Source organism: Chelmon rostratus, chromosome 11 (genome assembly GCF_017976325.1).
Source record: "Chelmon rostratus isolate fCheRos1 chromosome 11, fCheRos1.pri, whole genome shotgun sequence".
NCBI classification, from domain to species: domain Eukaryota; kingdom Metazoa; phylum Chordata; class Actinopteri; order Chaetodontiformes; family Chaetodontidae; genus Chelmon; species Chelmon rostratus.
This window is the reverse complement of record NC_055668.1, coordinates 19,431,494-19,445,253: the sequence shown is the minus strand read 5'-3', so window position 1 is coordinate 19,445,253 and position 13,760 is coordinate 19,431,494. Positions and strand designations below refer to the sequence as shown.

The 13,760-nt window shown below is 40.4% G+C and overlaps 1 protein-coding gene across 1 annotated transcript in view; it reads right to left on the bottom strand.

Moving 5' to 3' along the window:
• arid5b (AT-rich interaction domain 5B) overlaps positions 1-13,760 on the bottom strand; it is a 75,128-nt gene that overhangs the window by 42,099 nt on the left and 19,269 nt on the right. The window contains exon 4 of the mRNA XM_041947903.1: positions 196-426. Within this exon, the coding sequence (XP_041803837.1) occupies positions 196-426 (231 nt within the window). The remainder of the gene's footprint in view (positions 1-195; positions 427-13,760) is intronic.

Below are 13,760 nucleotides of genomic sequence, written 5' to 3'. Positions count from 1 at the left end.
GAAAGTTTGAGATGAACCGTACTGTGAGAGGTAGTTTTAAGTGCATGAGTACATGAGGAGTTTGATGTTTCATGGGGCAATGTGCAACACTCCAAAGGCCATAAACTGCCACTGTAATGGCTGTTGGCATTTCAGATGAGCTAATATGATAACTTATCTAAAGGCTACAATCAAATCTCCAGCTGCCACACTCACCAAACTCGTCGCAGATGCTCTCGTTCTGCAGCAGGGTCGGGTGTTCGAAGGTGTCCCGGCAGTACAGGATCCTCGTGCCCCCGCCCAACGCAGCGATGCCGCCCAGCGCCAGCACTGTGTGGTCTATGAGCAGGGAGGACGGCTGCTCTCTGAGCCGCGCCAAGACCGAGCGGTAGCGGCAATACTGGGGGTAACTGAGGACCAAAACCTTCCGCCCATCCTCCTCCTGGCCTGAAAAACACACAAAATACAGACACACAGTTAGAAGTTCCACAGAGATTATACATAGTTAAAGTTGACACAGCGAAACAGAGAACCTTTTGTTTTCCAAGTGGCCCTGTAAGATTTTACAGGACACATTCACTCTTCCATTTCTCTGCAGGTTTTACTACTTTACTCTCTCTCATAGATCATTCTTTGGCTACTATTATATTCTGGCACATCTCCTGCCAGTGTGCTGTGAATATGATCCTTTTACTCCTTACTGTTGGCCTTAAATTGCAAGATTGTCAGTAATGTTTGAGATGATGGACTTTAGCTTTGTCCTATTAGAGCTTTTAGTGAGTAGCAGATAAATCTCAAGAAGATAAATGTGATCAACAACACAGACACTTTGAGAAATCAGGCCAAAAAATAGGCCAAGGAGTTCTGTCTCTCACATACAACGTATATCTCTTGCTACCTGATACCCAACCCCAATTATATCCGTGTGTGTTTCAGGAAATGCATCACATTAAGGAAGCAACGTGCTCTTGTTGCTGTTTCATTGTGACCTGTATTCATGAAGGTTTTAAACCCTTTCCTTCTAGTGATAATACATTCCACCAAACTGACACAACACCCTTTCATGTGTGCTGTACAAATACATAATGTTGTACTGCAGGTTTGTAATTGCTGCCGGGGTGACAAGAGGAATGTCGAGTGCGACTCCAGATACTCGCAGCTTTGATTATTTTTTAACAAGCAAGTTGAAGGTGGAAAATCAATTTAGACAGGGTAGGTGTGGATGGGTGTTTGCATATATGCATCTGTGCGTGTCCATTTGTGGTCTGACCGGGTGGGATGTGTTCCTTACTGCTGGCCTTTTTACCCTACAGCCATCTAAATGCATGAATCTATTTATACCTGCTGGAAAATATCAAGCATCTAATTATTCATGAGAAAAACAAACACTTAAATGCAAACTGTGTACAGTTTCCCCATCATGCTTTAAGATCTACAGCGTCCAGTTTGACAGAGGTAATCTGGAACAGGGGGTTGATAACAAAGCTCACTGTTTTACTCAGGAAGTAGTTAAACCTTCCGTTCGAGACAGACTTTACCATCACATTGGGTGTGTTGTTTCTGGTTGTAATTAATATTCCACAAACAGTGCGCAAGTCTGACTAATACATCATCACCTGTGACAACTAACTGGCAGAGAAATCTCTTTTGTTATTTGGAAAACCTCTGGACAGGAAGTACAGACTGAGATGACACAATAAACTGCCATAAAAGCCAGGAGGCTCTGCTGATAGACAGACCAAGCTGTTAATATTACACCACGTAAGAACAAGACTAACAACAGCTACGTCTACTTAGGTACAGCAGAGCAGCGCCCCAGCTGGCTAACACCCTCACCATGCTCACCAAATTAGTGTGTTAATGGCTAAGATTTGCTAACCAGCAAGAACAGCTTTGACATACTGCAATCCCTGGAAAAAAATGCCACACACTGTTCAATAGTTGAAATAGAAAGTATTTTATAACATATACTCTGGAGTACTCTGGAACTGGATCTGTTCATCACCTTTTCCCCTGCATAATACTTGCCTCTGACACAAAAACTGAACCAGCAGACCATACAGTGAACTATAACCAATCCTCTTCATTTAGCTCATATAAAAACCTATTTTACTGTAGTACTGGATCTTCTATATGTGGATGTGCAAATAACAGAGCCTGAGCTGTCAAGGCTACAGGTTACTGATGGTAATTAAAATCACACCTTCTATGCAGTCCTGCTTAATTATAACACAACACATCTCCTGCCACAAAACAGAAATATAATCACGCTCAATTACATGTTCAATGTTATTTTTATGCAGCAGTAGAAGGAATTGAGAGAGAGAAATACCTAAATGAGCTAATGTGAAGTTATAGAGAAGACTTTTCTTGAGGATTCTGGATCCAGCGTTTCCTGTTTGAGCACTTTGTAGAAAATCTATGTTCAGCTGATTACTTTCCTCTGCCTACAATGTTTAACGCTCTCGCCATAAAACAGGTCTCAATCCTACCCACCATAAACACTGAGAGGAAATTATCTGAAGCACTGACATAACACATTATGACCCAACATGACATGTAATATCTAAAACAAACAGATAATCTCTGTAGCATAATATAGGCCTGCAACTTGTGATTTATCAGCATTATCAGTCTGTCAATTATTTTCACAATCACAGTCCAGAAAATATCAGAGAACAGTAAAACAGGTCAAACAGTTCAAGCAAATGTTCTGTAGACCAACAGTCCAAAACCACCAAATTATTTAGTATAATATCACAGAAGACTCAGAAAACCTGGAATATGGACATTTGAGAAGCTGAAACTGATAGTTTTGCCAGTTTTGCTTTCAAAATTATTCACATAAGTAATTATACAATAGTGGCTGTTTAATCTTCTGTTGATCGATTCATTGATTTAAGTGACTCTACATGGAAAATACAAAAACATCAAATATGGTGTCTCTGTTCCATAGCTCCAGTGGGTATATCCTGAGAATCTGCTGTTTCTCATCTTCTACTGTGGTCACAATATGATAATAAAATGACACATGACCATAGCAGAGCTACTACAACACTGCACAGTTTTGCACAATACTGACTTGAAATCCGCCATATCATAATAGACAAATCATGCATGAGCATTGTTCCTTAAAGCTTCCGTCAATGTCACATTTTGTGAACTCACTTGCTCTTAGCAGAGTTTGTTTGAAAGCAGAGTGCTAATATTTTTCTAGCTTACAAAGCCGACTACACGGTTCAACAGTTGATGAAGCAGAGTCAGGCAGTTTGAAACACGATTTTTACATGAATTATTCACTGTCCTGTCTGCTTTTACAAAGCCCTTGGACATGACATTCATGGGGAATTTCTGCTGGTAAGTTAATATTTCAGGGATGGCTAACTAGCGAGCTTTTCACCTTCCTAAAGACAAAACAGAAAATACATTTTCCCCCTTTTTGGTGTTATTTTATCAAGCTGTAGGCTGATAGAATCACCAAATTGTGCAGCAGAACTTGGGCAGGAAGGACACCATTCATAACATATTTACAGCAGCTGCATTCCCGACAATCAGCGTAATTAGTTCCACTGTACTCCAATATGACAACCACTTCAAAAGAAATTATTAAAACCATTCAACCAGCACACACACACACACACACACACATACATGCACACACATACACAGAGCCTACACAGAGATAGCTGCCTCAGAGCCCACAGATTTATTAACACACATATTCCTGCATACATGCACATGCATATCACTCTGCAGACACACACATTCAAAGATTGCGGCAGTAGTCGTATGCAATTACAGCTCAGAGGTAGAGCAGGCTTTGTTTCCAAATGTCAGGGATTTTATTGTAAGCGGTCACCGTCAGACCTGCTCTTTCTCCCGAGGACCCTCACAGCATTTCACTTGATTAGATTCAATTTGGAGAGAGAGCCGCAGGGCATTAATAACTGTACAAAGGCGTTGTAAAGCATGCATGCCGGTGTGTGTGTGTTAGTGCGTGTAATGTACATCGACTGCACGTACACTTTATAAATTCCTTTTGTTCTTACAGCCCGACCTTTCAAAATAAAGGACGTCCTTATCTTTGTGTAAGCTTTCTAATTGGTTGGGGCTACGGCTGCATCACTGGAGAGCTGGAAGACATTATGTGAGAACATTATGCAATTTGTTTCTCTCTCTCTGGATCTCTTTTCTATTTTCTCTTTCTGTCTGTCAGTCCTCTCCTGGTGCTAGCACAGCGTGTTGATCAAACAGCTGTGGCGTGGGAGATTATTTTCAGAACATGCTGTAAAGCTCCTGACCTCATAAACTACAATAGTGTCAGGGTCATAACTGCTCTACAGGACATTATAACCACTCAGCCAGTGCTGCAGTCAATAAACTCTAATACAACAGGACATACAGTAAAGTTAAACTGATAAAGAAAACTGATAGTTAAGTGTAATATTTAGCACTAAATGTCTCATACTCTGTAAAAGTGTATTGCACTTAAAGGAGCCCAGGCTAATTTTAGTACTCAGCCTGTGAAAACAGTTGTACAATGTCTTCTGTGGCTGTGGAGGAGCTTTCCAAAGAAATAACCCAGATGACATCGCTATGACATCATCAGGATCTCATCTCGGGCTTGCACTGTACAAATTGATAACAGAAAACATGTGTTACAAACTGGGGGGCATTGAGTATAACAGACATGGGGGTTTACAAACCAAGAGAGCACTAATGAAAGATACTATCATGTTGCATTAAGGGAATTGTACAATCCAGTTTTGGGAGTTTAATTCATATAAGACTGAATATTTCGGCATCTGTTGCTTCAATTTTGACTGTTTTTTTTTTTTATCTGTCTCTTGTGAGTCCCCAAAATTTCTATAAGTGCAATGCTTAATTGCTGGAGTACCCCTTTATAAGTGCTGCAGTTCATTAAAAAACAATACAAAACGAAGCAAATATCAATAAAAAGAGATATATAAAACAATAAGAGCAACACAATTCAAACCAGGATAAGAATTATTAAGAATCTGTTCTATTCAGGCGAGTTTTCAAACGTGATTTCAAAGCACTTAAAGGTTTCTGGCATTATACTGTATCCTAAAATTCTGCATAGTTTGGGAGCCATAAATAGAAATGCTTGTTCTCCTTTTGATTATGCTTAGTCAGACAGACAGTTAGAATACCTTGATCAGTTTTGTAATGGTTTGTTTCTACTGCTTCCACACTTATCTTTCATTGTTGCTACTACTGCTGTAGCAGTAGTAGTAGTAGTACCAGCTAGTGGAGGACGCCTACAACAAAATACTGTAGACTGGAGCTCTGCCACGCAAGGCCTAAAAAGTGATTAAAGTAATTTTGAAAAAATGTGCTGAGGTTAGTTGAAAGAGGCAAAAGCAGGAGTGATATCATACATCTAGTCTTATTCAGGAGCCTGAGAGCAGAACTTTGTTAAAGCTGTAGAGACTTCAAGGATGACTGAGTCACTCGAGTACATTACAGTAATGTAACAAGGATGACTGAGTCACTCACGTACATTACAGTAATGTAACCAGGATGTGACACGGGCATGGATGAGTTTCACTGCGTCTTCAGATGACGGGATGGGGCCGATCTTACTAACATTCCTAAAGGTTAAAGAAGCACGACTGAACCAGTTGTGCAATATGCAAACTGAGATGCAAACAGGGATCAAATTGTTACACTTTCAGGCGCAGGCATTACATGAGTGCAGCAAGAGTCCAGAAATTATTGAACTGCTTGTGCAATGGGGTCAGGACCAATGATTAAAATGTAACTTTCGACTTAAGGTTTGAGCCATCCACCCCCTGATGTCAGGAAGACAATTATATAAAATGGATGGTCTGCTGAACTCATTTGTGGCCTGAGACACCATATAAATTACATCAGTCAGAGAGAATTTCTACACAGCAACGCTTTCTTTCTTTATTCATAGAAACATAGTAGTGCTTCATAGTGCTGACCATTAAATAAACTCTATAGTAAATCAATATAGTATGCTGCCGGTGTGGCTTCGTGGGATCGTGCTTTGTTATGAGTACAGACACAAGGGATGAGACAGATGCCACACATATGAAAGGGAAGTGAACTCAAAGAACGCTATATCTGTTGATTTTCTGAAGACAAAAGCATACAAACATCTGTCACTCAGCCATATTACTCTTCCAGCGCCTCTTTTAATCAAAAACTGGCAGGCAGGGATCAGAAGCAAAGTGCTAACAGTGAAAAAGGAGTAGTTACAGTGTCGAGCTTTTGTTTTATACTTATTGATTTAAAGATGTGAAATAAAACAACTGTACAGCAGAAACAATAGACTACTTCTTCTGAGCTGCAGTATTTCTTGCTGCTAGATTTTGACTGCATCGATTTCTTGGCTTCCAGGCAGCCACTGTTTTCTATTCGGAACAGTACAAAAATCAGCTTGCAGAGACTTTAAAGTTGCTAATAATACATTTGGTAATCCATCACAGAAAATAAGAGAAATTCCTTCTTTGATGTTGAAAGAAACAAGGAAATTTGAGAGTCGTCTGCCAAACAGCAACTTTTTAATGCAGAACATGATGAAATTCATATCATCCGTTTTGCAACATCTGTGTCTGCTTCCTGTCTGTCTCTCGCTCAAAATCACTCATGATTTAGCAGCTGATTTCTCTTTCTTGGACATGTTGGACGCTGGATTTGCCTGAACACATCATCGTATTTCAAGACAAATCGCTCACAAATGCATTTCAGCAGGTTTTACGTCTGTCAAAGTTGATTTTGATTTTCTTGTTGCCCTGACGTGAAATGAAACTAGCGCTGAAACAACTCCCCAAATGACAGAAAATCGTCTGTTGACAATTTTGACGAAACACCTATTTCCAGCTTGTCAAATGGGAGGATTTGCTGCTTTTCTTGTAATTCAATATCTTTGCTTTTTGGTTGCACAAAACAGGCAAATGACTTGGGGTCAAAATCATGAAGTAAATTTAACTCTATTTTGTGATAATTCATAAAGTTCAATTAAATTAAAAAATGACCAATAGAATAATTCATAATGAAAACTATCATTAGCTGCAGCCCCAAGTGAAGTATTAATGTGTTTAAATTAATTTGTTTACGAAAAACTATGAGGAAATATGTGCGTCAGCTACCATGGAACGACAAAAACGAGACGATGGCGAGACAGCATCAATGTCATTAAACACTGTGACTATATCAACAAGCAATATCATTGAAAAAACACAAAACTAAAATCTAGTTTTAAAAGATTACAACTTTACCAAAATTTATTTTCCTTGACAAAAAAAGAGGAGACGAAATATTTCAAACAGTTTTTTTGTTTTGTCAATGCATCATTTCCATTTCCTGTGCTGCGTGCATATCAGGACTACACCGACACAGCAAAGTCAGGACTCAGGAAGTGTGTGTGTGTGAGAAAGAGAGAGTGTGTACGAGGATAAACGCAGGTGTCGGTTATGCCAACGTAAAACTGTAGTGGGGTAAAGATGTTTCAGATAGATTACACGCATTTTTAAAGCAGCAGTAGGAGTGTCAGTCAAAAACTAGCGAGCTAACTCGCCAAAAGCCGTACGTATTGCAATTCTAAACAACAGTGTGCACCTAACCTCTCTGCAAAGCTGCATTCTTAATCATCCAACCTGTTTTTCATCGGGTAATGAAAAGATAAAATCTTATGTGAAATCATTTTGACTAAAGGGACAAAAAAAAGTAAGGTTTTAGTGAGACGAGATTTACTGAAATGTTCAATATAATCTGATGACTCCAAAAAGAACTCCATGCACATGGAGAAGATGATGTGGTGGCTGTTTTTATCATGTCTAGTCAAGCTCATCCTGTTTTTATTGAAGTTTTAGTTGATTAAATGTCTGGAGTAGCATGTTTAGGAGAGACTGACAGCAGAGTCATAGTTAATGCACTGAAATATGTAAAAGTAGCAATATAGTCGATTAAAAAAAAACACAAATATTGCATTAACGTATCACAGTACACTGTAAGCAACACTACTGCAGCCCGCAGCAGACTGGTAAAGTCATTAGCTACACTAGCTGTCATGAGACACTCAGCACAGTAAAATACAGATCTCACTCTACTCCAGCTCCGTAAAAGCAACATGCTGTAATATATGTGCACTATATTTGGTTCATAAATATGACAAAATAATATTTAACTGCACAGGATGGATTTGATCCTTGTGGGGGGAAATATTCCAGTGGACCAGCTCTTCCTTTGAGGAAAAACGCTTAGCAAAAAGGGAAGAGAGGAGGCTGTAGTGTAATGCAGCCCCGCAGTCTATGAGAGAAACAGGAGTAGAAATAAATATGATGGGAACAAGCCCTGACACTGCATTATACCAGAAAGAATTAAAGAATATTTTCTGTAATTACACCAAAGGAAAAATTTCTGCTTCTCTTCCACAACAAGCATGATAAATTACTTGTCGTAATCAAAATCTCTGAAATGCCGCATACGACATGAAAGTCATTAGTTGTGGTTGAAGCAGCTGCTCCGCTGGATGAATAGCTATTGCAACGTTAGATGAAACATCATTGATATCATTGAATTTCAAACCAGGAAAATAAAAAGGGTGATCTACTGCTGCATCTCGGAGAGCTTTTTATTGGAGAATTTCTGTAGCGGCTCTGGAAGCTGGGAGTAAAACTGGTCGCAATATGAGGGCTGCTGACAGTTAAAAGCAGATCTGCGCTGGCTAATTAAAACCCAAATGTGACTCATGTAAACTGTGTCATTTACATTCACCCAAGCTTAAAAATATTCAAACTGCCCACAAGCTCTGACAAGATCTTTCAGGCAAGTGCGCTCATTTCTCTTGTCACAAACGAGCAGGAAAAAAGCTGAAAACCATTACTCACATGCTCTCTGTCACCCGCTGTAGTCCTTAAATCACTCACTCGGCTCAAATTTGCTGTTGTCAACATTTCCACATTATCTGCTCGGCCAAGGAATTTACTGGATCCCCCTGCTGCTTTTGTGGGGTTGGCGAGAAATGGCAAGGCATGTAAGCCATAGCCAATAATGTCACTTTCATATTTGATATGGGGGGGGGGGGGTTAACACCAAAACAAGTCTAAAAGCTTTAAAAAACAAGCAGGAGGTAGTAGTGAAGAGAAGACGGAGAAGGGACAGAGAAGGAGTGAAAAGGAGAAGCTTTTTGTTTGGTGTTCTCACTCCATCCTGCAGGCTCTCTGCTCTCTGGTCTGTATTGATCTTCGAGGTTGCCCTGTTTCCATTTAGCCTCTTCTCATAATATATAACACATCTCTGATTCATCTGCCTTCTCTCTTTCTCTCACTTCTCATTGAGGGGACATGACACTGAGAGGGTTCCATATAAGCAGCAGCAGGCGCCCGATCTGGCTATTGGTTTCATGTTATTGAAACCTAACCAAATAAAGAGGGAACAGCATCTGTCAATGACACCAAATGGAAATGATGCGTAGGGGGGGAGGCGTCACATTGTCACTTGCGGCAACCTTGTGTTTCCTCCGAAGAGAGAATTACATGAAACAATGGAATCCATTCATTTGCATGATTCATCGCTTCGTCCAATCTGTGAATGACTACGCTGTCGCAGATAAAACAAAATGTGCAAGAACATTTTGCTAATTACAAGCTAGTCTGTACTGTAAACAACATCACATTAATTATGCGGAGGATGTGGCATCAATAAATCACTGTATTGGAGTAAAACAAAGCGAAGCGATCACCCAGTGTGTCACTAACAGTCAGCTCATTTTGTTCAAAGGGAGCAGAATTGGAATAATATTTAACGTTTATTTAATGGATCTGCATTGAATACCATACTGTGTTTGCAAATGACTCAGTGGCCAGCCGTCATCAACATCACATGTCACAGACAATGACTCGCCTTTCCCCTGCTCATCATATCAGCCGCAATCTGCACTCTCACACACAAACGTACACAATGTATGTGTTCAGTCCTTAACATTTTACACCACCTAAACTACATCTTTTGAGGATCAAATGGCACCAGGCGACATGGATGGAAGTCATGACAATAAACTTATCTCCTTGTGTGCTGGGTGTGTAAAGATGCAACTGTTTGTTAGCGTATCTGACATATCAACTTTTTGAAGTGATAATATTCGATTGTTCGGCTGCCACCAGGCTGCCAAAAAGATCAATTTGGACAAATGGCTTCAACAAAAACCTTTTAATTGCAATTTGCTTGAAATCACTAATTTAACAACAGGATTTTGTAATTGTAACACTATTGCAGCTCATGATGGTTACAAGAGTTGTGTCAAGCATCCATAGAAACTACTCAGCAGCGTTATTCACTTCTCTACAGTCCATTTTTAGACTCAGTGTGTTTCAAACACTCATTTCAGCAACATATTTAAATTTTAACACACAACTATGTTAAGAATGGCTGTCTGCTGGTTTGTTTATTCAGAAATTTAAGGGACACGGCCAGAAACAACCAAACTACAGTAAAATGTCCAGCCAATCAAACTAGCTGGAGACAGGTGTGTGAGAAGAATGGGGCACTAACAGGGTGTTGATGTGTATTTTGACAACAGCAGGGCTATTTGGAAGACACTGAGCTTACAAATGGAACACGGAGAAGTGGCTTTAACAGGAGGACTGGTTTGAGAAGTTTCTGTAGAGGTAAATCAATCGCACCTCTGATGAATCAAGCTCATCACATGTGCCGTACCTGACATTAAAAAGATTATGCCTTATCAGATGCACTGGGTGGCGCATGACTTTAAGAGATATCAGGCTTTTACATTCACAGGCCATGTCTGTGCGCTAATTCTTCCAAGATAATCATATTCCCACAAAAGGCCACTAACACCCAGAGGAAATGTTCTATTGAAACTGTACAGAGAGCTGAGAGAGCTAAGAGTAACACATAGAGAGAATAATACATAGAAAGAGAGAGAAAGAGAGCCCTCCATGCATGCTGGCTCCTGTTCTTAATTATAGTAAAGCACTAAAGTGCCTCATTCATTTCAGCAGGGTGGGGCAGTGGCCTGTGACAAAGAAAAAAAAAAAAAGAAGAAACATTTATATAATTTTCACCTCAATTTATTCAAGTGTGCACAAGGATTGAGGACACACAGCTATGCATACAAACACAAGCGTGCGCACAGACACACACACACACACACACACACACACACACACACACACACACTCTGGTCGTAACACTCATAAGAACTGTACACACACATATAAACACAGAGAAAATTCAACTTCCCTCAGCTTAATTCTATCCCAGATGTTCTTGCGGTTGACAGAAGAGGAGGGGGGTGGTGGATGTACCACATTTTCAAAAACACACACCCATATTAAATGTTTTCAGTTAAACAGAGAAGAGAAGAGAAGAGAAGAGAAGAGAAGAGAAGAGAAGAGAAGAAACAACACAAGCACTTTCCTCCAGTTGATTTATGTGATTCTATTACATTAAACATTCTTTCCCCTGAGCAGGCTCAGCTCCCTAGCAACCATCGCTCGCAGCCCTAATGTGTCTGGCACGGGGCCAGGGAAAGCTGCCTGCCTTATTGATTGCCAGATTGAAAAGTTTGCATTTAATAGGTCCTGTAATACATGAAGGAATTATTCAGAGGGGCTCCTTGTCAAAAACCCAAATTGGTTCTTTTGACTATCAAAAAACAACAGGGGCCTCGTAACGAATGAGCCATCACAAAGCTCCAAAGGGCCCCTTTCTGTGCCGAAATTATATGTCGCTTTGGCCCCTCAGAATTATCAGACTCACGAGGAAGAAAAGTTGAAACCGTGATTATACTACAAGGTGAAAGGCCACGTTGTCGCTTAAGATGAAGAAGACAAGTTTGTGCCATGTTGGTCCCCTTTTGTGTAGTGATGGATTGGCCCTAAACACTGTTCGCTGTCTGGTCCCTGGCTGCATCCTGACTAATGAAAGACTACTGCTGGGTTTTGAGGGTCAATCCACTTATGGCGCAGTCAATTCAGAGGGTAAAAACAAGCTGCTCTGCAAGAACCCGAAATGTGCAAATACCACAGGGAGCAAATTTAATCAACTATCTTGGTTGCAGAAATACAGCTGCCTTCACTACACAAACAAGTGGAGCCCCTCTCCATGTCTCTTTGCCGCTCCTCAAACGAGCCTAAAAGCTTTTACACCCAGGTGATGATACTCTATCTACTATGACGGCTACTCTCATTTGTCACGCAGCTCTGTCTGACACAAACTCAATTGAGCAGCTGTGATCAGAGATCTCAGAGGTTGTCACTGACAGAGAGACGGAGGGACACACAGAGTTTCCTCGGCTCAGCCTGAAGGAGACAGCGTCTCCAACCTCACATACCCTTCTCCTGCAGAATGAAATGGATGACATGTTTGGCTTTAAATGTATCTTTAATGGGACAGCAAGTTCCCATTTGAGTGAGTTCTGCGGGAAGGTTAGAGCAAAAAAGGAAGAGAGGAAAAAAAAACATCTTATCAGGAGATTGGGAATTGGGTCAGGCAAGGAATTACATGCCATTCTAGATCAAAGTTGCCGTGTGTATTTCCTCAAAGAAGGGCCCCTCATTATCAACTCGACTTATTTCTCTGGGCGTACACTGTGTAAAAGGAAACATGATTTAATATGTTTTCAGTATAAGAATGAAGCAAAAAAAAGAAAGGAAGGGGTAAAAAAGAAATATACTAGAGGCTATTTGGGACAGGCATGTTTGCCAATGGTAAAACTATAATGAGAAAGGGAGGGGGGGGGTGTATTTGTTGGAGATGTTTGGAGGGGGGTTGTCATTCAACATGGCTCTATTGTGAATTCCTGTCATTATATAAGAACCTCTCTTTCTCCCTGTCTCTCTCTCTCTATCATCAGATCTGTACGGAGGAGGAAGGCTTTAAATAAACAGCCCGTTGAGTTAAGCCAACTGGAACCCTTTTCAATAATTACATCCAGCACAATACTCAATTTACATTGCATTTATTTAGCTGGAGGACTTGACAATGTGGCAAAGAAAAGAGTGACATTAGCAGCGGATGATAACAACTAGAGCGGTGCGCTCCCCGAGGGGAGACGTTTTAGTCTGTGGCTTAGAGGGAGACTTTACAGATAGCAATATGTCATTAAAAACCAGTGCCATCTGTTCAGATTTCTTGTTTATGTGCTGACATTGGTATCAAGCGTATTGAAGATACAAAAGCAAATCCCAGAAATGCAAACTGTAGGATTTTCTCTTGCATATTTTGGTGTGCAATTAGTTGTGATTACACATTCTAAGAGCGCCACAAAAAAAAAGAAAATAACAACCGCTAACAATTGTTTTCTCTCCACAAGCCCTAATGATCTCCATTTGAAGCTTCCCAGCTCGTTCCTGCACAAACTGTTTTCACAAGACTGCTGGGTTATTCATGTGACATACACGGTGTCGGGCTAAACAAGCAGGTAATTTCTGTTTCGAGCTTGCCTTTAAACTCATTCATTCCAGATTACAGAACACGACCTGTGATGTGGCAAGCCTAAGCTTTACCAACAGAGCTGCAATCACAGTAATGCAGCACATATAATACAGCGCTTGTAGCTGCTCGTCACACATTGCACAGGAAAGATAAGAACTTCAATGGTGAATATCTACTTGCTCCGATAACAAGTTAATGTTCACTGGTCACTCATGCCAAAAAGTGCTTTTTATACCTCTCTGTAATATTGCTGCGGCTTTTACAACCACTCGCAATGAAACAAGTCCAATATGAGTTGAAAATGACAGAGGGAGATATTTTTATGTGCT